At 41.8% G+C, this 26,097-nt stretch overlaps 1 protein-coding gene across 2 annotated transcripts in view; it reads right to left on the reverse strand.

The window, feature by feature from the left end:
• LOC120740204 (protein shisa-6) overlaps positions 1–26,097 on the reverse strand; it is an 85,944-nt gene that overhangs the window by 50,100 nt on the left and 9,747 nt on the right. For both annotated transcript variants that reach the window (XM_040042397.1, XM_040042388.1), the window contains exons 4-5: positions 21,938–22,033; positions 21,459–21,527 (exon numbers count right to left, since the gene is read on the reverse strand). In XM_040042397.1, the coding sequence (XP_039898331.1) occupies positions 21,459–21,527; positions 21,938–22,033 (165 nt within the window). The remainder of the gene's footprint in view (positions 1–21,458; positions 21,528–21,937; positions 22,034–26,097) is intronic.

Raw genomic sequence — 26,097 nt, forward strand, 5'->3', positions numbered from 1 at the left:
TTTCTGCAGTGCATTCGCAGATTTCCTGTGTGAAAACAGAACTAAGGTTAAAAATGTACACGGCATCACAGAAGATGTGGCTGCTTAAACATGTAGATATAAACAAATTGGAGAGGATGAAGGTCAGTCGCTTGAATCTTTGTCTCCAGATTTACTTTCAAAAAGTCAAGACTCTGTAAACAAGACTAGATAGGATTTAAAACATTATGGATGTGTCCTGCACCAAAAGCAAAAAGTCTGCTGTTTAACAGCATGGAGCTGAAATATTATGGTTTCTAGCTTCATATAAAACATTTTACTTCAGAGTTCACAGATTGTGAGAGATCTCTGCCACAGGACTCACAAAAGAACCTTGGTCATATCACAGGCGGGCTTTGTGCTAAACTAGTTTGAACCTAAAGGTGACCTGTTGATAAAGAAATCAGGTCTGTTTGGAGCTGTGGATTCAGCTGACCTGAAACACTCACCCAGCGCTTTGTCACGTGTGCAGTCTTCTCTCCGCCTGAGCATCAGCGGAGGCAGCAGAGTCTTGGAAGCCCTGCTGCACTCTGTGGTGCAATGTGACCTGGATGAGAGTTGGAGGAGACTTATCTAATGTGGGGCGGCACAGATTGCATTGTGTCCACAGGGCCAGGGACCACAGTTCTGAGAAACCTCAGGGACACAAAGCGCTGAAAGCAGATCTCTAACAGAGAAGACCAGTCTCCAGCCTGTTCGGCTTAGCCTGTGGTCTGAGGCTAAATGAAAAAATGGAAACATGTAACTGATTCGTTTAAGCCAAGAACTTTTATGTTACAACAGTTAGTCATTTTTTTTGTTTTTTTATTTGACCCCTTTGGCAATGGTCACTACTGGGGAAAATTAAAGTTAATTTCAACAGTTATGATGTTAAATTGGCTTTCACAATAAATTTCAGAAAAAACAATCATAACTTTGTGTTTGCTCATTTTTGAGTGGAGTCCAGAAGTTAAATGAGGTGAATTACCGCCACCTGTAATGATGATCCTTGTTAATGCTGGTACATGTGTACAGTTATATAAACTGAAGCAAATTTTAAAACTCATCTTTTGTGGAGTTGGACGAGCAATGAAAATGAAAAAACAAAAGTCATGAAAATACTGCTATGGTTCAGATAATCATCCACCAGGTGCAACCAAAGGCTTTAACAGCAACAAAACCTCCACCCCTGATGCCGATGCTGATGCCAGGCTAAAGTTTATTGTGGTCTCTGCTAACAGTATAAAAATCCAATTTGGCCTGGATTACTCTGAGGATCGGGACAAATCAAAGGAGCTCGGAGGACCTCTCTACACCAGATGAGGTCATTGTACAATTGTGTGTAAAGAGAAGCATCTTTATGTGTGGTCAAACAGTCACACTTGAGTGCATCACAAAAAGTCTGCTCTCAAGTACAGAATAGAAGAGCGAGGCGTCAGCGCACACTGTCAGACAGTCTTGTCAGAGCTGTCTGTTGTGTTGCACTTAATTGTACCTACAGAAGATTCACAAGTGAGGGACATTACAAGGGAGAGCTGGAGAAGGAGTCCACACCTTGCCTGCCTTCGCACTGCGGCAGACGGTGTTTCAGAAAGTTACACGTTCTGGACAAAGCTTGTTAAGTTCTGTTAGAAGCAGTTTGTGCTGAAAGTGGGAAGTATAAAGATCCTGCAACACAGAACATCAGTAGCTGACATAATAACATTCTGGTATTTTGTGTTTAGCTCTTGGTGGTGACGGCGACTGAACTACTTGATCTAAGAAGACAGATTTAGTTAAATCAGACTACCTGTCAACAGAGATTACGTTTTTCAAGTAACGAGTAAAGTAAGGGATTACTATTGCAAAAACGGTAATTAGATTACCGTTACTTTCCCGTAGGAACGCTGCGTTACTGCGTTACTAAAACCGTGATTTTTTTGCGAGAATGTCTCATGACAATGACGTAAGCGAGTGCGACGTTCGTGGCAACAGCTGTGTGCAGATCAACAATGGATCATATATCGAGTGCAGGAGAGAGTATGAGCGTGCAGCGTTTAAAGCGTGGAAGTACTGACCTTACTTTGAGTTTGATTCCATAAAAAGTGACAAAAACATTAGCGTCCGTCGTGCGTGGGAAGAAAACTTCTTTTTACAGCGAAAAAAACCCCTAAACAAGCTCCGAGTGCGCAACGACGTAATGGGAAATTCACAGAGAAGCTGCCGTATCCTTCCACTGACCGCTGCAGCACACCTGCACCAGGGTAAACCTCCGCCTACCTCAGTCCTGCTTTACAGGTGAAAATAGAGCAACAGGACCGCTGAGTCTTTGACTTTATTTATTTTCTGCTGTGTTTTACTTGCATCTATTTGAAAGAGTGAGTGTAAACACAAAAAATATTTTATTTTATGTGCTGGAATGTGCAGAAAATAGGTTTAAATGTTAAACTAATTTCTTCCAGTCAGTGAATGTTGCATATAATTTAATTTTTGCTTGATGCATAAAGTTAAAAGATTAAAACTGATAAAACAAGTTTTAAAAAGAGACTTTTCCATTTGATTACATTTTGTATGATGGATTATGTAGAAAAAGTAGAATTGGGCTGAAAGATCTATTACTTTATCACCTCTTCAGGTTGTAAATCGTGTTTTTAAAAAGTAACTAAGTAACTAAGTAATTAATTACTTTTGAAAATAAGTAATCAGTAAAGTAACGGGATTACTTTTTTGGGGAAGTAATCAGTAATTAGTTACGGATTACTTTTTTCAAGTAACTTGACCAACACTGCCTGTCAACAACGAAATGAAACTAAAAGGGTGACAAGTGTTAAGATGCACCGCCAACTGATTCTGACCGAGCTTCTGTACATGATGAACTGGGAGAGAGGCCCCTCTCAAAAACCATATGTTAGCTGTAGCTAGTTTATCATTACAACTTGTGGAGACGTTTTATACCTCGTGTGCATCTACTTGTCACCAAAGCTCAGCTCTGAATCTGGCAATCTGAGCAGCATCTCTGGCCAAGAAAACACAAAATCATTATCTACACGCTCATCACTAACTTGACATGGTGGATCTGTGAACAAATCCAATTTCTCTCCAAAATAACGCCTCTAACAAGAGCCAGCAGTGTGGCAGCACGTCTCACACGATCACAATGTCATACGAGTCAAGTGCTGCTCAGCCATTACTCGAGACATCTCGTCGGGGAAACTGACCGCAGATCCAGTCGTCGCCCGTGGCCTTGGCTGTTCCTTTGTCGTGGGCTAATGTAAGCACGAATGTACACTCGCCTCCTCAGGCCGGATGCTGGTCTCTACCCTTCGGATCACAAGTTCAATTAATTTCACAGTCGGCGGCACCCGCAGTCATTTCACCGGGGCTTGTTGTCTGGAGCTGGAGAAAAATGGGAAGAATATGATGCGCCCAGAGTCAAAGCCGCTCAGCTGCTCAGCCGCTCAGCGCCTCCTCCTCCTCCTCTCTATCCACTGCACCCATGAAGGCTCCAATCGCCCGGAGCCACATCTTATCAGATAGTGCCACGGCTGTGCAGCATATTAAAGCTCATATCACGACGATAAGGGGAGATGAGACGGATTCATGCATCATTACTACTCTGTAAAGACATCTCTTTTCCATCTCATACAGCAGAAATGTTGGAATTTAGGAGAAAAAATGCAGTTCATTAAGGAGTTTGAGCTAATTCACAGTCTGCTGGATCAAATGGCTGTTGGATTCTCACACAAATAAATAAACCAGCGACTGCTTCAGACGTGAATGGAGGTCACGTAAACTCTGCATCATAACACAAACATTTAAGAAGCAATATAGTGGAATAGCTCCACTGCAGACACCCAAAACAGCTCGATATGCTGCCCTCAGTTTACCATTTTATTCATCAAAGCAAACATGGTCTCACAGAAATGTATTCATCAGGACTGTGAGGCTCCGATTTGCACTCAGTTATTATGAATGACTACATTCACAAGACACCTATGAGTGAAAGGGGTATAACTTGCACCTATCAATACAGAAATCACTGCATAATTACAGCTTCACGTAGACGCTCCTATTGGCAAAGTTCAAATGTGTCAGAGCTGCGAGGACTACTTGACTGGTTTACTGGCAAAAAGTAATTGCAACCATATTGATAATCAATTGCAAATGATTAAAAATGCCAAACATTTGATAATTGGAGCTTCACATGTAGAAAATCACTAGGTTTAGATAATTTTTTGGCAAGCTAAACCAACTAACGATGTCTCTTTGTGCACTGCAACTTAAACTTTTGACTATTTTATGAGATTTGAAGTCAGCTTAGTACAGAAAATTAGCAGATTGAGTTTAACAGCTAACAAAGTTTATGTAACTATTAGTAAATAAGTATTTGTTAAAGTGTTAATTTCGTATTATTAGTTAATAATTATTCATCCGTAATTCAGTCCTGCTCAATGCAGAGTCCGCTATTTTGCACGCCTTCCTCTTCTTCCTATCCAGAGCATCTTCCGGTGTGCCTTTCGCAGCCTTCATATTGACTTTGATTCGGTCCTGCCAGCGCTTTTTTGGCCTTCCTCACGGGCTGTTGCCGCCCGTTTCTAACCGTTGGGCTGATTTCTCATTGCAACGGACAACATGGCTGTACCATCAAATCCTCGACTCTCGCATCTTGTCCGTGATCAGCACAACTCCCCATCGTTTCCTGATGTCTTCGTTCATCACTCGGCCAAGTCGTTTGAGCACTTTGACTCTGTGTGCCACTGGGTGCACGGCTGACTTGTAGACTTTCGTCTTGAGATGAATTGGCATTCTCTTGTCGCACAGGACTCCAGTGACCTGATGCCACCAGTTTCGCAGTCCGAGGTGACGAGGGACCCGAGGTATTTGAATTGGGTGACTTTGGTCAGTGGCTCGCTGTTGATGGTGCCGTCAGTTTGGGGGCTGCATTCGAGGTACTCAGTCTTCTTAATAATTAATCCGTAATTGTTAAGTATTAATTAAAATTTAAGTATGGATATTGTGTCAATAAGGCACATTTGATAATATGATAAATAAGTAATAATTAATGTTATTTTATGCAATACGTGAATGACCACAGCATTCTTGCCATTTAAAAATGATCTGTTGATACTGGGAGAACAATATTATTGTGTTTTTTTATTTTGCCACAGTAATGATGAAGTGGAAAGCAGACACCATGACAGCCCTGCTTGGAACAAGAAAACTGAATTACACTTGTGTTTACTTCTTTCGACAGGCTTTTGGCCTTCAGCTGCACGCTTAATCACTGCAACTGCATTGTATCAGCGGCACTCACACTCTCACAAACAAAACTTCACACTTGTGTAAGCACTGATTTGCAAGTGTGTGTGATCAGAAAACTTCAGACAAAAAAAAGAAAAAATACAGAGTGATAGATGGAGACTCTGTCTCATCACTGGTTGGCTTTTAAAAGAGTTATTGAAACACACTTGTGTCTAAAAATGTCATTTTAGGAATCTAATGCATGAGTCTATATGCATACTGCTTATGACTTGAGACAGACTTATTTTAAGGGTGACCTGGTTTCACTTTTCCTTTGCATATCTATAGTGCTGGTTAAAAAAAATGCAGATATGGCCTTAAACCTCTGTGTCCTCTGTGAACTGTCCTCTTGTGGCACTGGAGCCTACCCATGAGGCACGAGGGCACTCCCTGGACAGGGCTCTTTAACAGGACCTGAATCCAGACAAAACCCCAGCTGGACCTGTCCCCAACCTTTTTACTGCGATGCCGTGGGCTGCGCATCAGCTCAGTGGCACGCACTTAAATTAACACTAATGCTGATAGCTCTCTGCAAACCACATTACACTCAATGATGAATGAGTCCAACATCCGTAAATATTGTAATGAACCATCATGCATTCCTGCAGGCACCCAGCTGGCGTCGACTCTAATGAGCACTCGGAAAAGTGGCCACACGGCTTGTTGAAACACCCCTGATAGATGCATCGCATTATGGGCAAAAAGGCCACCTTTAGTAGAAGTGAATTCACCCTGCTCCCCTTTGGTTTCCTTCTTTAACATTTCTCATTCTGTCTCTTAGCCTCTCTGTCATGCAGGGCTGTGTGTGCTGGTTGCTTTTCCAGGACAACACACAAGGGATGATACTAATCGCAGACCTCTCAGTGCTACCCACTCACAGCTTATACACCTCAGATTTGCTGTGTAGTAAGCCTTGAACTCTCTGTCACAGTGTGCTGCAGTACGGCAGCTGAATTTTTCATACTGCTTCACATCTGTGCTTTTTAAAGAGCTGGATTTATGAATGAAGCCTGGTCTGTGAGCGAGTCTTCGTGCGTGCATGTGTGAGTGCATGTGTGTGGCGGTTGTATCGCTCAAGTTATTCAAGTTAGGTTTGCCCAAAGGGTCACGGGAAATCTGTGGGCAGCTCTGTTCACACAAAACATGCAGAGGCACTGACTAACGAAGCATTTAGAGCAGAAGACTCAACCTGAAGACGAGCTGCAAATGTAATTTCTGATGATGATTTACATACAATTAGCATCATTTTGTGAAAGCTAGCCACTGGTCGCAATTTGACAAGAAGCACCAGTAAAACGAGCGAGGAGCGGGAAGAGTGGGAAGATTTCACGAACACGAATCACATCTCTGCCCAACTGCAGGCTGATTTGTTTGGACAGGATTTGTCTCTGATGAGTTCAGTGCGCTTTAACAAAGCTGTTTATGTAATGTGTGCGAGCGCCTATCAGAAAACACTTGTGCTTCTACATAGATACTTCAGTCGACCAAAGTTGCATTTTAACACTGTCCTGGGTCAATTATGCATCTTAAGATGGCTCAAATATTTTAAAAACGTTTTAAAATGCTTTATTTTGTCTAAGAAGGATATTAATAATATTTAAATCCTACATACATCTTAAAGTACACTATCAGCTTCTACTGAAGGTGTTCCAAGGTCATTTCTAGGACTCCCCTCAGAATGTCCTGAGGTGAACAGACTCAGCTGTTCACTATGATAATTTGAGCATTCACTCTTTTTCCCCACAGTTATATTTGGCAAATTTTGGATATCATCTGGAGGTAAGCAATATGGGGCGAGACCCTGCCGCAAGTGGAGGAGTTTAAGTATCTCGGGGTCTTATTCACGAGTGATGGGAGAAGGGAGCGGGAGATCGACAGACGGATTGGTGCAGTGGCTGCAGTGATGCGGACGCTGCACCGGTCTGTTGTGGTGAAGAGAGAGCTGAGTATAAAAGCGAAGCTCTCAATTTACCGGTCGATCTACGCCGTTACCCTCACCTATGGTCACGGGCTGTGGGTAGTGACCGAAAGAACGAGATCGCAAATACAAGCGGCAGAAATGGGCTTCCTCCGAAGGGTGGCTGGCCTCTCCCTTAGAGATAGGGTGAGAAGTTCAGCCATTCGGGAGGGGCTCAGAGTAGAGCCGCTCCTCCTCCACATCGAAAGGAGCCAGCTGAGGTGGTTCGGGCATCTGACAAGGATGCCCCTTGAGTGCCTCCTGGGCGAGGTTTTCCGGGCATGTCCCACCGGGAGGAGGCCCCGGGGCAGACCCAGGACAAGCTGGAGAGATTATATCTCTCGGCTGGTCTGGGAACGAACGCCTTGGTGTTACCCCAGATAAGCTGGAGGAGGTGGCTGTGGAGAGGGAGGTCTGGGCTTCTCTGCTTAGGCTGCTGCCCCCGCGACCTGGACCCGGATAAGCGGAAGAAGATGGATGGATGGGTAAGCAATATAAGACACAGCTACACTTAAAATGGGGAGGTTGGTTTTAAGTTGCGCGACCTTTTGCAGCTGGGTTGCTATCCGATGCACAAAACAGCTCAATAAAAGTGTCTTTAATGGCCACTTGAAGTTGGCAGTCAGTCTCTATATATTCCCTTGTTAAATTGCCCAACTTGACAGCATTAAAAAGCAATTTTACAGCACAGCCACAAAAAACAGTTTTGACCCCAGCCAATATATCAGGTAGGTTGGACAGTGACCATATTTCAATGCGAGAGCTGTAACCTCACATCTATTACACTGAGTCAGGCATAACATTATGACCGCTGACAGGTGAGGTGAATAACACTGATTATCTCTTCATCATGGCACCAGTTAGTGGGCGGGATCTATCAGGGAGCAAGTGAACATTTTGTCCTCAGAGTTGACGCAGGAACAATGTGATAGCTAGATAACTGGCCGCCAAACCTGCAGCTCTTGTGGGATGTTTCCAGTCTGAAGTGGTCAGTATCTATCAAAAAGGGTCCAAGGAAGGAGCAGTGGCGAACCAGTGATCCAGCATCTGTGGTGCGTGCTGGACAAACAAGTCAGTATATGTCCAATGAAACTGTGGTCCCACCTCACAACATCAAGGACTTGAAGGATGTGTTGCTAATATCTTGGTGCCAGATACCACAGCACATCCGTCAGGGGTTTGGTGGAGGGTTAGAGCTGTTTAGGCAGCAAATAGGGGATCGACACAATATTAACCAGGTCCCTGATTGGTGTTCAATCTCATATTGCAAAAAGCTCTTTTACATTTATACTAATTATGAGGGAATTTAATGATGAAAGATCCAAAAGCCATCGATCCTTAAATGCATCCTCTACATTATTTATCTCATCTGTTTTTTCCCTGCTACTTGTGCTTCTTACCTTATATTTTTCCATTTACTTACATCAGGGTAGTTAGTTTTCTTTTTACCTTTTTCCCTATTTGCCACAGCGATGTTCTCAAGATTCAAAACACACACTTCTCATCTCGACTAAGGCCGTTCTCTGTTTCCCCAAAGCTTAGTTTTGACGTTTAGCCAAAAGCCCATCATTACAATGTCAGCGTGCGCGTCTCTGCTGGTCAAACGAGAGTAACTATTACGAAATGGAGTCCCATTTGTTTTCCAAATGAGCATATTGTCCTTCACAACAGAGACATTAACATTCAGCCTCTCCTCACAACACTGAAACTCTTTTTCTTTATCCTTGGTTGTCAGCTTTTTTTCTCGCTTTAATTATTCTATCGCTCTGGCAGCTCTCTGGTCCCATGCAGTCCCTCATCATTGTAAAGGGAGAATACGTCCCGCATGATAAAAGCAACGCTGCCTCGAGCTTGCCTGCCTACTGTACGATAGCTAATTCTTTGCATACCAATACAAGCAGTCCTCTTGGTATTTGCTTGTGGACAGTGTGCTGACTGAAGCATTTCCATGTCCAGCTCTGCCGTGTCCTTGCCCCCCACTCATAATAGATATTGACAGGTGCGGCGCAGATAACACTAATCTGCATCCTAATAGGATTTTACATGTCATAGAGTGCTTTCTCGTCACCACGGCATTCAATTCACAACTTTGTTATGCGGCTAATAGCATTACGGTGGCACAGCCTCCGGCCTTCAAAGGCAAGGATGTGAAAGTGGAGCCTGACTCATTCACAGGTTTGCTGTCTGAGCAGATGAATTAATGCTTATTGGACTCAGCATATGGTCCATTAACAGTCACGATAAAAAAACATGTCATTAAAATGCATCAGTGAGAGATTTAGTCCTTCAACGAGAGATATTATATCATCTTAAAGAGCATTTTTCTTTCATTTCAGCTCAACGATCAGAAGGAAAACAACACTGTGACGCGTTTTAGTGGATTTTCTTAAAACCTTTAAACATCTAAGATAATTGGAATGATCTCAAATTAGATTTGAAGATCGTAACTTTTATCAGCTCTATTCCTTTTTCACAATGATTCTAGTTTCTTCTGAAAATCCCAAATTTATAAATACCATAGGCTGCTTTCTCTTTCTTCCCCTTCTCTTGCTACTATTACAAATACAACCAGCCATTCCCTTCCTGTTGTCCTCAGTGGGTGTCCACCTTTCCATATGACCTCCACACCCACCTGCTGCCACGTGTCCTTCAGCCATTGTCGGATCATCTTTGTGCCACTTCAACCATGGGGGCCCTGCGGCTTTCTTCTCTCCTTTTTTCTCCTTATCACCTTTTACCGTCAGAGTGTTTGTGTCTGAGCAGTGAATGTGAGTTCATATCCTGTCATAGCGAGCTGCTTCATATGATGGAACTGCAGCACAGCATTCGTGGAGTAATCGTTTAAAGGGCCCCTGTTTTCCAGCTCCATATTTAGATTCTCCTCTAGGGTAGTTTTCCATGATTCAGACAGACAAAACAGAATAGAAAATTAGTGGAAGCCATAATAAATCAAGTTTAATTTGAGCTTTTAGGGACTGTTAATGAACTGTGTTAACTAATGATTTATGTTTGCAGAAACTCACAGTATTGATAAAAGAAAGGCGTGCGGTGAGATCCAGTACAACTGCACTGCAGAAAGTGCCCGTGGAAGGTATTTTTCTCACTCTCGTATGTCTTTGGGATTACATTTAAATTTGGATTCACATTTTTCACAATACTCTTAAAGCCTCCCGTATGAGGCAGTTCTTGGTTATTTTTTCAGTTTAAATGTTTGTGAAGCACTTTGAAATAGCCCTTCTGTGTAAAGACATTTTCCTTCCTTTTATCTTTTACTTGTAACTTTTACCCACATTCAGTCACTACTTTGACTTTTTTCTGCACTTATAAAATTACATACTCTTAATTTAAACATTGACTACTAAACCTGATATTAGAATTCAAAGCGATATACAAAATGTTATACATAAATATGTTCAGACAGATATGCACTAGCCTCGATATCAAAAAGGACAATATATATTTCCAATTTCAGGTAAACGGTGTCAGGAAAAGATACGGCGAGAGCTCGGGTTGACCTTCCATTTGGTGAGCTCTCGAGATGTTATTTCAGTGTACAAACAAGCGCTACATAATTCATGAGGAGAGGCTGGATCAGACGAGGTGTTAAGAGGCTATCTGTGTGTGTGTCGGGATGCATGAATGAGTCTCAATATTCAGTTCGCGGCCATGTGGTTGGAAAGACTTGTGGGATTCTCCGAGTGTGAGTTTCATCTAACCACTCTAATCAGGCTCATTAGCCTCCTATTTAATGGACAGGGGAGATAAGGAGACAAATCAATTCATATTGTGCATTTGGCAGCCGCAGATCTCTGCACGGAGACTGCACCATCTCCCTGCTGTTTGGAATCACGCTCATTGAGAAAGTTGCGGATTAGGAAAACGCTGCGCTGACTTGAAATGACTTGATAAAGACCAATCACAGACTGATGCTGCCTGAAAATTGCCCAGAAACAGTCAAATATGTTATTACAAATCAAAAAGGTCACGTACCAAGTTTATCTGGAGGCTGGTTTACATCAATGATTTTAAGAGTTGCAGCAGAAATGAACTTCTTAAGGTTTTAGCATACAGGCACTGCAATAAATGCAGTGACCTTTAAGTTATTAAGGTTTGTTATTGCTAAATATTTGCGAACGTTTTTATATTTTGGTGCAACGAAAACGTGATTCACTTGCTAACAGATATCTGCATATATCTGGCTTTGCACTCTGTACATGAAGTTTTAAGGAATTTTGCATTGCAGCATCACACTGTTGAGGGTACGCAAGTTACAAACTACAGCTTCTCTCACATACTTTTTAGAGCTTTAGAGGTCGTTGTGTACAATTTCTTTTTACCAACATCATATTTATAATTTCATATCCACATGCAGACTCAGATCCAGTAGCCAATGTTGTGGAAGACATGAATGACGCTTCGGTAACACAGGCCTTGAGGGCGACCCTGCTTTGAATTATTGGTCTCTGCTTCTGGTTTTTGAGTCACACTCTTCAGTTTCACTTTCACTCAGTGAGTAGTTGCTGAGTGTTTGCAGATAAGTTGGCATCTTCCGTGCAAACTGCTGCTGGCAGTCTGCAGTCTCTTTGTAACCAGTGTCACCTAGCAACAGCCAGCAACCACTCAAATGCACATTTTCCCCTAGCAACAGGTGGTTGCCAGGCAGTCAGCGACCACTCTCGAGGCCTGTGTGACAGCGGCCTAACATGACTGTACCATGGGCTTGTATTAAGCTTATACTGACCATCTTGCAGTAAGTTGTACCTTGTTTTTCATCAATGCCAGTGGTCATAAAACTCAGAGACTTGCAGCCCTCTTCACATTTAAGTTTTTGGTAGGCTAGCGACAACCAGGCCTGTGGTGTTTTTCCAAATTCTTAATTTCATATTTCTTGGTGGCTCAAACCAAATTTTATCGCTTATACAAATTTTGGTGACGGTGTGGGCGGAGTTAACACAACGGAGAACGTAACATCGCATTCACAGGGAAATGATGGAATCAAGACAATATATAGGAGAATCAAAAGAACTGAAATTTATAATAAATGCTTTTAAAAAAAATCTTAATGTTAATAATGAAGACAGACAAATATTATTATAGCGAGAAAGACTTATTTATGTTCCTGTGACTTTACTTCCAAATTAACTGCAGAAGACTGCAGCTTTTATCTCATTTCTCAATCCAACATGTAAATATAGTGCATTTAAACTGAGTTAAAATAATAGCTGACAGTGTAAGTGTCTCTCACAGACAAATGTTTCTAATGGGCTCTTCTTTTAAAAATGGAGTTTCTATGACAATATAATCCCATGGTGGCCCAGCAATATTATGCAAATAAACCAATTACTCTTTGGAATAAAAGCAGATTCATTTTTCTGCATAAATACACAATGCAAAAATAGTCCATTTAACCTTGTTACCACCTGCTCCTCTCATCTCAGTAAACAACCGCAGCAAAGGCCGTATGACCCTGACATCATGTTGAATATTTTATTCCACCCCACTATGCTGAAAAAAGGTGTCTGATAGTGAGAGTAGCGCAGTTTGCCTTTACAAGATTTGTGCGTTTAGGTTCATATGTAAAGCAGAGCAGGATGAAACGCTGCAGGGATAAGGCACTTGTATTTCGCCCGATGTGATGCCTTGCCTTTGAGTCTCAGCCCTTTGAATGCTCTGATCATCTTAATCCAGCAGGTTTGATGCTGCGTCTACACCTGGATCCCACGCCACGTCTGCCATTTGTATAGATGTGACCAGCTGGGAGATGAGCTGTGGCTTGTAAGTAAGCGTGCAGAAGACGAGACTTGATGAAAAACAAAACAGCTTCTTCTTTTTTTTTAATCTAGTCGTATTTCCTGTAGAAAACCAGCAGCATTGCCGTGCTCTGTTTCACCACCTGCGAAGACTATACATCAGATGCTGCTGGTAGCCCTGCTGGTTTTAGATAAGTGTTGGGATGGGAACTGGTCTGTGTGGGCAGAACACAGCGGGTCTATCACAGACTTTCCTGCCCTTGTAATAGAAGTCCTGTAGCTCTGTAAGCTCAGTAACTCTGTGACATATAGCGGTCGTGGAACATCTCAGATCTTGTATCTTTTATAAAATAATAAATATGAAGACTGGAAGGAAGCATATTAATCGGTTGAAAGAAACAGTAGCTCTTATCAAAAGGCTTGTTGTCAAACAATTTGCAGTGATCTTTTTACAGTTTCAAGACAATTTTTTTATTTTAATCTTACTGTAACAAACCACATCTTGTTGTTCATGATGTCGCTCTACAAGGTGAGGAATTCAGTAACCAAACACACAAACACAGGTACATGTTAGGGCTCCTGAAGATATTTATCTATGCCAGAAATGGTGACATCATCACGTTGCCTAGCAACCGCCTACCTATGGGCTGAAACGACTCATTTTTGCACATACAACAGCTTATATAGGCATAATATTTTATTTAATTTCATAATAATAATAATGTTTATATTCACATAACTTGAATTTTATGGTATTGATGCTGCTTGTAACCTCCTAACAAGAGAGCATAGGCATGCACTATTGTTAAGTTAATGTTGGGAAAAGACTAATTGTGGCAGAAACTGTGGTCAAAGCATGTAATGATTGATGAAAAATAACTGCAAAGTCAATAAAAACTGAGTCATTTACCAAAATGTGAGCACAGTCTGGTTTTCCTTTACCACCCTGCACACCAGTCTGAAGGCCGGCACTGAATGAAATGTTCTTGTTGTTGTTATTTGGACAGTCTTATGTAAATAGGCAGCATCAATTTTGCTTATCATTATGAGTGTAGTGTCGATGCACAATGTAGTAGCTATCGAAAAATGATACCAGCAACATTTTGATTGGTGCCTGTGACCCTCACTGAGCATGAAATCTGCCAGAAAATTGAAGGCTTGGTTGAGCAAGAAAAGGCTGTTTTGGTTTAGCAGGTAGCTGAAACGGTACACACTGGGAAAAACAAAATAGATTTACTGTTGAAAAATATTTCCATTTCCAGAAGCGGCAAAAAGAAAAAACGGCAGATTTATAAGAAAAAGACAAGCTGCAGATGCAGACGGTCCTTCAATTCATCTTATTTCACCACCCAGGAGCTCTGAGACGGGTAAATGCCAGAAGGTTTGCTGGGAAACATCCACCGGCTAAATGGGAGACATACTGTACAGCTGAATGGGACATTTATTGGACTGTAGAATGGGGCACACCCACTCAGTACCAGTAGTGCAACTGTACACACTGACTTCATTGACTATTACTAACAGAATATTTTGCTTCAGAGGAATCAAAATTCTCTAAGAGACTTTCTTTCATCGCTAATTCTTTGTTTTAGACCATCTGTCTCCCTTTTAGACTCAAAAACATTATAGTTCTTTTCTTTTAGAGGAGTTTCTTTTTCATTTCATGCATTTTTTTCAAGACGCATTCCACAACGACTACAATCTCAACCCAGTGATATTTGGATATTTGTACCAAGACTGCCGAGGAAGCATTAAGCCTATTCAAAATCAGATATCAAAAATAATTACACATTATCAGCTCCAATCACAAACGGTGGCTGCACACTGAGGGGGGAATGCATGATCTTCTATAACCAATAAAATCTCGGTTGCTGGTGCACATCCTTATCTTTCCAGATGAAGTTGGAAACTTTAGAAAGAATTTCAAGCAGCAGCAGCAGCAGGGAGCCGTCACTGGATCCAGAAGGAGCTTGACTCACCACTGATCCCTTTGAATCAATATAAAGCGTCATAGTCTCGTTTGGTAAACATGAGTATGCAATTGGCTGATGTCACCTTACAGGATTTTATTGATCAGTGATTCTCACGTTTGACGTTTTCAGTTACAGCATGCTCAGATTTTCAGCCGCTACGAGCATCTGTAAAGACGAGCCTATATAAGGACTCGGTAATGGAGGCAAACTGGAAAGTGAAACCTACTTGGCACAATTTGACACCCCTCCATTTGTACTCACACTCAGCTACGCAGCCCCATACATGCATAGGCACAGACACACTGTAGGCCTGGAGGGATTAAAGCAAGGGGAGGTGGGAGCGCTGCAGCAGTGCGTCCCAATAAGACAAGGTCACCTTAAGTGGATTGGGATGACGGGGTGGGGAGGTGGGGGGGTTGGGGAGGTTGGAAGACAATTCCCTCAGGATGAAAACAGGGAGCAACTCATGAAAAAGTAATTAAGCAGGATGCACATCAGTGGATGCCACAGGCGGGGAAAGCAAGGAGAGAGATGAATAAGCCCCGAGGACGAGGGGGATGTTTGTACACAAGATGTCTGGGAGATGTTCGCTAAATGCACACATTGGGACTGTTTAACCTCAGAGATATTACACGTTAGCCTCAGAGTTACAGTGAGTCGACAACTATTCGGGAAACAGCAGCGAGCATATTTTAGTTCCTGCTTCTCAAACATGACTGGACCGTGTTACTGCACGGCTTTTGTGGCTGATTTACTCCATTAAACAGTATTTTAAAGCTGCAGATTTTACTTTACTAGTAGAAAATGTTTGCTAATTGTTTTTAAATGTCAACAGCTGGAGGAAAACTCTTGCTGCTTACGGCACCCTTTTCTTTGTAGTCGCAACAATAAATACTGTAGCAACGTTCTCTGTTTCAAAATAGACATTTAAAACTACAGAAAAACTAATGTATGTGTAATAATTGGTAAAGTCATATAACTACTTTTGAAAGAAGTCCATCCATCTACATTCTGCTCCCTATCTGGGGGCAGCAGTCCAACCAGAGATGCCCAGAAACCCCGCTTCCTGTCACCTACACCAGCTCTTTCAGGGAGCCACTGAGGCCTTTCCAAGCCAGCTGAAAGAGACAATCACTCAGGCATGTCATGGGTCTACCCTGGGGTCTCTCCTCTAATTACCAACCCAGAGTGGGCTCTCCACCCTTTTCCAGCTGAGAACAATGGTCTCAGACTTGGAGCTGCTAATTTTCATTCTTGGCGCTTCACACTTCACGCTGCAAACCACCCCAGTGAGAGCTAAAGGCCAGCGCCTGATGAAGGACCACACCAGCAGCAAAAGGAGGTGATCTTCAGCCTCTTGGCTCTGCCTAGAAATTCTGTCCATAAAACCATCCAACAGCCAGTGCAAACAGGTTTGACTGAGGACGCAGCGAAAGAAGCTGCCTCTGTAGCTAACTTGTGTAACACCGGTCGTGTACATCCATCCATCCATGGATGGTAGAAAGTCATTTTTAAAAAATGAAATAGCAATAAAAACTTGAAAAATCTACCAAAAAATGTGCTGGACCAACCAGAATAGACAGATTTGTGTCACATCAATGAGAATCTGAAGTTTAGATGTAGATCTAAGAACTCTGAGAACAAAGCTGAGCCTTTAATTCCATCACTGAGTCAAATTTCTGATACTGATGCACAAGCCAGTCAAGCTTTCTTTGAATCTTACTGTTATCTAAAGCGCTGCTGATTAATTATTTCAGATAAAAGAAAGAAGGAAAATGCCCTGAATGTCATTTTGATGTCAAATTAAACTCAGAGAAACAGGTTGAACAAAGAAGAGATCTTATTTTGAATTTTCCTTTCCTTTGGGAACATGTTCTTAGACAAAACCTTAAAATCTGTGCTACTTTGATTAAACTGACATTCCTTGACTTGCAAAAGGGAGCGCAAGCGTTTTTACTAAAGGAAGCTTTTCTAAATCAACAATGTAACAGTAGACCCTCTTGTAATTATGATGGAGTTAAACAGGAAAAATCAAATAAACTGAATTATGTTACTTTTGGCCTTAAAATAAACCACTCACCCTGCTTTCTCCTGCCTTATTTCATAACCAGACCTTATACGAAACAAATACAGTGATCACACTTCTGGATAAACCAAAACACGGAGCATCTCAACCAGTTTTATTCAGTTAAAATATTTAGAAACATCAGCTGTTTGCATCTGCTTGACTTGCATATAAACTGACATCTGGAGCTGTTAAGCAGCATCGCTACATATAATCCATCCAGCCTCACTTAGTCACTTTACCACCTGATCCGAGCACTCCTGCAGGCAAACCAGAGATGCTCGTGTGTCTCTGTGGATGCACTCAAAGCTCAGAGAGTCATGTTATATCACAGGTGCATGAATATTAATGACATTATTTGGATCTTTGTTTAACAGCTTGGTGGGACTGACGTACATTCAAATCTGTACTGTTTGTACTGTTCCTGTCACTATAGCACCCCCACACAAGCAAAACAATGCTGCACACACACACAATATGGGGCGTAAGGTCAAAGTATTCATGCTTAGATATTGTCTAACGGAGTGATTGTGAATGTCTCATCCAGCCTTTTAGGCCAATAAATGCATCCAGGATGTACCTGAATAGAAAATGGACTTCTAATGAAATAGTTCTTCTTTCACTGATATAATGTGTTCAACTACTGAACCTGGTCTATGTGACCAAAGCCTTGTATCTCCAACACTGGTGTGTTTAATGGTAACTGATCCATCGAAGGTGAAGCAGGAAGGACAAAAACTATGATAAATGCAGTAAAAGATAAATAAAGGAAGGAGAAAAGTAATGGAGAATGCATCGTGACAATCTAGAAAGAGTGAAAGAAAGGAACAAACTGAAAACTAAAAGAGGAATACAGGAAGAATAACACAAGGGAGAAAGGGAGAGAGGAAGCAATGAAGGAAGCAAGACCAGAAAAGGAAGGTAAGGAGAACAGAAAGAAAAGGGAGGAAGTAAAGAATGAAATGTGTAAAATTCCTCCAAACGGTCTCTGACTACAACACAACTTGAGTAAATGAACTTTCCACCTCTTCACATGAACCAGAATTAAGGACGTGATGTCTGCCTGGAACAGCTGACCTGTGCAGATGTTCGCTGTGGATGATCTTTGCTAAAAACAAATAAATAAATAAATGTTTTTGGAGCAGATTTGGAGCCAGGGCAGGATGCAGTCAGCTGTGACACGTGCACATCTGTCAGTCTACTTCCTCCTGACAGTAGCCGTGTGTTCGGGAAGTGTGTGTGTGTGTGGGGGGGGGGGGGATCCCGCCGACAGCCAGCTGTTAAACGAAGACACGTATGATGGAAGCTGACAGGACCTCCGCTTTGAAGTGACAGCTACCGCCATCAGGCTGCTAAAGCGTGTCAGCTAATAGGTGCAGTGAGAGGGTGACAGGTACAGTCAGGAGAGGGTCGCTGCCTCAGACAACAGCTGAAGCGTTAGTCTTTAGTTAGAGGGATTCATCCAGTTCATGAAAGCTGACGTTTCCAGCTTTCATGAACTGCTGTTCAGTATTTGCTTTAATGACATGCGCATGCTAGCTTCACTTTCAGCATTTGTGTTGACTCGTTTTGTGTCTTTTGAAATCGATTTGCTTCTTTCATAATATTTCCAAGTAGAGTTTCTGCATTACCTCCAACTTCTTCAGTGTGTTACTGTAAGGGAGCTTCAAGGCTGAGATTTTGCCAGTTCCCAACAATATATGTCAGCAAATTCATTATCAGTGGCAACAATTTCGCTTTATTCTTAGATTTTAAGGTTTTTCTGTGTCTGTTAAATGAAAAGCTTTTAGGCATTCTGCTATATTTTATTTGGTGTTGGTTCTGTTGCTTCGGAGCAAGTCCTTCTTATCTGAAGTTAGCCTCAGGGGAAAATACTGTACTGTGCAAAAGTCTTGAGCCACCCCTCATTTCCTTTTTTTTTTGCTTCCAAGGAGCCGGACGTTGTTGTATTTTTTTTAGTGCTCTCCAGCAGGAGATCTACAGGCTTTCTGAAGGTGTTTCCAAAATATTCTGTGGACACTGTTTGTTTGTTTGTTTGTTTGTTTTTTCCTGTTAGTCATTTAAGCATTAAAAAGCCACTTAAGTCAAGGAAAGATAGTATTCAGTTCACACAGATGGCAAAGAACCAACTTTAAAACAGCTATTTAGGCACATTGTTGCTAACAGCCTGATGCTTAAACACATGATTCGTTAGTTTTTTTGCAAAAGAAAATAATCCAGCTTCATAAGAATGAAATTGCATTTTGTCATTAGCTGAAATGTGTCAGCACGGTGTGCAATGTGCCCTTAAAAAAACTGAAAAAACATATGTACAATAACATCCTGCACACATTTCCCATTTTTCTAGCAGAATATAAAGAAATGAGGGGTGGCTCAAACCTCTTGCACAGTCCTGTACATAAAACATTCAGTGGTCATTAATACATTTAAAAAGATAATTTTTAAATTGATTAATTATCATCTCTGATCTTTATATCTGGGTTTTATTGAAAAAGCGCATCTTTTACGTATGTATATTAAGGTTTAGAGATAAATGTTCACATACATCGAGTGAAGTTGCAAACAATTTGCAATTTGAAGTCCTTTCTTGAGCTTTTCTTTATGTTGAGTACTGAGTTTTTCTGGGTATTTTTACAACATCCATCCATCCATCCATCTTCATCCGCTTATCCGAGGTAGCAGCCTAAGCAAAAGTCCAGACTCCTCTCCCAGCCACTCTCCGGTCGGGGAATACCAAGGCGTTCCAAGCCGAGAGATATAATCTCTCCAGGTGTCCGGGTCTGCCCGGGCCTCCTCCCGGTGGACAAACACTCGCCCGGAGGCGCCCAGGGGGCACCTTGCCAAGCCCGAAACAGCTGGCTCTTCGATGTGGAGCAGCAGCTTACTCTGAGCCCTCCGAGGCCGAACTTCTCACCCTATCTCTAAGGGAGAGGCCAGCCACCCTTCGGAGGAAGCTCATTTCCGCCGCTTGTATCCGCGATCTCGTTCTTTCGGTCACTACCCACAGCTCGTGGCCATAGGTGAGGGTAGGGTTTACAACAATCAATAATTTTACAATAATCCAAATGTAACCTATGTGATTGTTTTCCAGACAGAGACACACTTATTCGCTGGTTTTAGCTCAGTGAGAGTCTGTGCAGACATAACCGAGACGAGTTACAGTGGTTTCTCAGGTGACATGTTAGGACTGTGAGCTGGTCAACTCGACTGGTCCAAATTTAACGTGTTCAGGTTGTGTGAAGCTGAATGATCCAGAAATGTTCTCCCCTTTTTAACGACACTAGACTGTTTTTTTTTAATCTCACAAAGCCATTTCCACTGCATTGTCGCTCTCTCTGTCGCTCTCTATCACTGGGACTCGAAACCTATCAGGTTACAATCATCAGTTCAATCACCAGTCCTCCTGCCACCACACTTTCTAAAGGAGAAACACCTCTTGGCACATCATTGTCACTTAAAAAGACAAGCTTGCAACAAAATGTTCTTCATGGGTCTAAATTGCAGTCTCCTGAGAATTCGGATCAGTTATGATGTTAAAAGTGAGAACTTCAAAGATAAACCACAAATTTTAGGTTTAAGAACTGGAAAGGATTCAATAGCAGATTCAACATTCAATAATAGAACATAAGACTAAAGACACGATAAAGAAGCAAGTATTTTCCCGATCAAAGTCACATAAAAGTCACTCATCACGTCCTGCAGCCTCGATCTTCTCTAAACGTTACCCAGCAGAGCTGTGTGTCAGAAACCAAATGTCCAAATGAGTCACGTTGGACATTAAGCACACTTCACCCTCCCAGCTCTCTCATGCAAATAGAGCAGGTAATTATCTGGATAACTCACAGTCAGAAAGTGGGTGACATGCGACTCATCGCCATAAGCAAATTCAATATTTCCAGTAGTAATAAAACATCTGATACAGAGGATCATCTGCTGCGTGACACAGCTGAGAAATGGCCATTTCAACCTGATTCTCCAGGAATTCACATGTGAAAACAACTAATCACACGTTAACTCAACAAAAGAAGGAAAAACAAACAAACTTCAGACTGTGAACCTTTCACTTACCTTCCCGACTGCTGAAAAGTGTTAACCCCTGGCTAGGCTCTCACTTATAAGCATCAAAGCAGCCCTGTTAACGTCTGACATCCTCACCTGTGCGTAGAGGTCATACAAATAAAGCCGACCAGTGTATTCATTCAGAGCTGCTGTCAAACAGCCACCAGCAGAAATGCAAGGGCTCTGAGAACCACCTCCCATAGAATAAATAAAATATTACAACTCTGGCACTGTACACCCGGTGACTGAGCTGTGATTATCGGCCAAGGGCACTCCACTGATCCGTGTGTGTGTGTGAAGTGTGAGCAACTTCTCTTATCAGGTGTGAGCAGAAAACAGGTTGTGAGGCTGGAAAATGGAAGATTTAGAGAACATACCGTAGGACATGGGGATGTCCAGATCGCCCTGCCAGGACATCTGCCCCGATTCGTCTATGGAGTGCTGCGCTATAAAAACACAACAGGCCTCTTGTTTACGGCTCATTCTTAATCTAATGCTCCTTACAGGACAATAGGAGGGAAATCTACAACTGTGCCATGCTACGTTCACACTGGCTGCCTACAGAGTTGGAAAGTGTTACTTTGTCATTGGAAGTGTGGATTTAATCATAGATAAGAAATGTGTGTCTGTGTGGGAACTTTGCAAGATGTCACTTAAAGCCATTATGAATTGTAGCGTCCAGTTTCCACTGAGCTGAAACAAAAGTCACATTCTTTGACTTTTTTTTTTACTGCGCAGTCCTGCACACAGTCATTTGGCAGAAAGAGCTCGACAGCACGGCACAGCGAGTGAAATGATTGTTATTCTGCACTTCACTGTACTGTGAAGTGAAAAACAGATAATGAGGATGGACTACCTTTCAAGTGGCCACGTCCAAGTGTGACAAACCCAGAGGAGATGAAGTTGTGCATGTCTTGGCCTCCGCTGCGCAGGTTCTCTTTTCCGTAATGTCCTGGTGAGACAAAGATTGTGGAAAATTAATATTTCAGCAACAAATTTGAGAGTTTAAAGGACGTGCTGTGTACTGTGCCTCAAGTTGAGACACGGGCTTCGTGATGCAGACTCAGATAAGCTGACATCATCTGTTTCACAACTCAAAAGGCAGTTGCATCATCATGTTAAGACTGACAACTGTTAAGTGAATCCTTCCCTGCTGTTACTGATCTCTTCATTTGTTCGATCCTCTACTGGTGAATATCTTAGTGTTCGGAGGACCTAAGGAAGATACACAAAGTGTCTGACATATTTCACATTCAGTTATTTTCCAAGTTTGTCGTCACTGTTGGAGCAGCAGAGCTGCTCGATATCCTGGATTCTCCAAAGATTATGAAAAGTTACATGAAAACTAAAGGAAAACATGGATTATTGTGCACTTCTTGGGCCAGCTGGCATTCAAAACATTCATATTGTGACAATGGTGACTTTTTAGTATTCATAGCTGCAAGTGTGCTGTGAAGTCTCATTCATTTTTCCTCTAATAACATTATGAGACTCACAAGTTGAAAACCTTGGCCAACAGAAATCCTGCAGATTATATCGATGCGAAAACGGAACCAAACAAATGGTAAAATATTTGAAATCTTTCGAATATTTGTACATGCACGTGGACTAAAAGACCGTACTTCAGTTTAAAATGTCATTTAATTTTGAGAGCCATCTGAAAATCTACAAAAAAAAAGTCCCAAACAATTTTTGAATTCTGGTTCTGTTTTGTGAGCAGCAATGACAGCCGAGTCTCACTGACATCTCATTTATGTGAACCGATTTCGAGCCAAACTTTTAGATAAAATGGGAACAATGTTACTCGAGATAATTAAAATGACTGGAGTCAGATAAATTGGACCAACGAATGCCGAAACACACTTTTCCTCTTCAGAGTCAGTCGCTCACTCCTTCACAGATCAGTGCTCTCAAGACAGTTTGCTATTGGCTACCAGAGCAACATCGCCAAAGTTCAACTCACCTGAATTTACTTGACCCCCTCAGGTAAATCCATTGATTAAAAACGCTTTATTGGAAAGAATTTAACAGAAACATTTCACCATGTTAAATACTGGTGTGGCTGCGCTTCTGAACTAAGGAGAGTCTGCAGTGAATTCCCAGCTGTTTCTGCCATTTTATAAAAGAGCAGCCGCAGATGACAAGAATACTAAACAGGGATAAAATGGCAAAACTGGCAAAACTGACTCTCAGGTGGGTTGATTAGCTTGTCAATATGCATTGCTTAAGGATGCCAGAAATGAAATCAGCAGATTTCAAGGTTTCATATTTCCTCTTTTCAGTGGCCCTTTGTTTTTTCTGAAGTAGCTGAAAGCCTTTGATAAAACTGCAGAGGTTTTGGAACCTTAGTAAGGACAGAACTGGGTTTTCATATAATTCAGACTAGATTAAAGTCTTTAAGACTTTTGGAGGCGTATGTGTAAGAATGACCAATGTTAAAGCTTAAACCCCGTTTGTGTTAAAAGATCTGTAATCGGTGATTTCCCCTCATCGGGATGAACACGGGTGTAACTGAGAGCCTGGTGTGAACACAAAGGAGCAACACAAGGTGTCTGCTAGCACCGTGGCAGTGTTGAGTGTTCCTGTCTCCCACAAAGCTGCCTAAAAGAAAATGAAAAACGGCAGCATTAATTAACCGATGAAAACGTTTAAAAAAAAAACATGCAAACTCGTAGAGGTGGTTCATCAAACAGCTTCTCCTCCTCCTCCTCCTCTCTGCTCTCGGTTCGCACCTCTCTGCATTAACTAGCAAAGAGTTAAATGCCTATTTCTCCAAAGAGCCACTTCAAAGTCAATAACATCACTCAGACCTTTGGGCCAGGGGAAGCGGAGATCGAACAGCATTTCAAATTATCATAATGAGAAGAAACAAGTGGGAGCATTAGGCCTGGTCTTCATCACGCCTCGGCAACACAGCTCGTTTGTTTCCTTTTATCAAACCCAGAGGATGACTAAAGCCTGATTACTGACGCACTTTGACCACCACTGTTAGTTTGAGACCTTGAAAGAAATCAGGAAATATCCGAGGATGGGAGGCAGCATTTTTCACTCCTTTTAGTGCCTGATTTTTAATACTGCTCTCTCTGTGCAGATATGAATGCTGTACTATAGCTGTTTATTTTTTCTCACAGGGTGAAATGTTGATGATTCACAAGTTCTGTACACTCAAAGGAAAACACCTAAAACACTAAAACCATGAGCTGGAGACGCTCACCATGATATAAATTGCTCCTGCGAGGCAGCCTGAGCCTAAAGCCGCTTCGATTTATTATTTTATTTTATTTCTACTTGATGTGTTTGCAAACTTTGAGGAAAACACTGTATGACTCCCTCTATTTATATGAAACTCCAGCCTGAAATAGTTTGGCTTACTCTTATTTAGTTTTAAAGGGTTACTTACAGCAGCAGGATCCATATGAGTGTCACCAAAGCAAAATGGTTCCCACACATTTGTTATGCTTGGAATACCAAATATAGTGGTATCTTCATTTTTTTTTACAATTGTTAATTATTCCTGAAACTGAGATGGAGTGTGTCAGGACCTAAAAGTGTGACATTTCACCTCCATGAAATATAGAGAAGCATAAAAGGGCATCGACATGTTGAGTTGCACTGCAGCTGCTGGGAAGTTTAAAAACATGTTGCTTTAAGGTGTGTTCTGGCCAAAAACTAAGGTTAACCTTGTTTCCTTTGGACATATGTTACTGCTACAGATAATGCACTAAATATACAATGTTTTAATATTTGTCTTCAGGCCAGCTTCTTGCTGTTATCATGTTCCAGTTTTTCTCCAAATAGTTCTAGGTCAAAATTCTAGGGACATTTCAGATTTTGTTACCACTGGACAGAAATAAACAGACTATTTCCCCCAGTTTGCTAAGCTAATCTAACTAGATGCTGGTTGCAGAGATTGATATCCTATATAAACAGATGAAAATGGTATCAAGTCACCTGATTAAACAAATAAACAAAATCAAACTCTTTATTCAGAGCAGCATTTGTCTTTTTCCTCAAAAACCAGCTGCGTGCAGAAAATGTTTTCTCTTGCATTGTTCAAAGCCTCTGAATCTGCTCACCAGGACAGCCGATTCATCTGGCATCTTGACCTGACACCGAGGTTTCTAGTTTGAAAAGGTGATTGTGCTCATTAGTCCTGCAGGAGGATGTACAATTACCCATATGAGCAAAAATCAAATGTCCCTCACCTACAGAAATCCTTCAGAGAGGAGGCAACAACAGACTGAAGATGGAAACAGAGTGCAAGGTGTTGACAGTTTTGTCAGGTAGCAGTCCCATGCACCACCTTTGGAGCGCTGACAGTGAGCCAGGCCTTATTAGCCCATATCAGTGCTGGGCCACACTAATTCTCTTGTGGCTGAATGTGAACAAATCCCTCCAGCCAGGGTTAAAAATGCGGTGCAACATTTTCTCGGGGGAGTGAAAGCTGTTAAAGCAGAGGATTAATGTCTTTTGTATTCACCACAGTGGGTTCCTTCCCATATACAGTTATATCTGAATGTCAAGTAAAATAACGGAGTACAAGTATAATACATATAATACAGACACAGTTTTTTGCTACTCTTCAAGCAAACTGATGCAATGACATCATCTATTGAAAGTTTCAGCCCAAAGTTGTTTCCATCAAAACTAAGATGAACCCAGTTGCTGTAAGTGTCCTGAAAGGATGATTTCATTCTCCGTGTGGAAAGTGTGGAAGACATTTGTCGCCTATTTTCGCAGCAACATAAAAACTTTAGAGGACAAAATGAGAGTAGAGAACAAAACTTCAGGAAATTGAAGTGATAATGCTCACTCTGGGACAGTTCTGGAGGGGTACTATCCTCACCAGAAGACACACTCCATCAGCATCATATCTTGATAGGCTATAATACAGTTTCTCCTCCGGAACAGCAAGTGCGATTTGCTCATAACGCACTGCTGATGTTTCGAGTTCACATCCAGAACACAACTTGCTACACGTCATAAACCTCTTTTAATGAGTTTCCCCCCCTTTTT

This window comes from Simochromis diagramma, unplaced genomic scaffold (assembly GCF_900408965.1).
Source record: "Simochromis diagramma unplaced genomic scaffold, fSimDia1.1 OVJJ01000321.1, whole genome shotgun sequence".
Taxonomy (NCBI): domain Eukaryota; kingdom Metazoa; phylum Chordata; class Actinopteri; order Cichliformes; family Cichlidae; genus Simochromis; species Simochromis diagramma.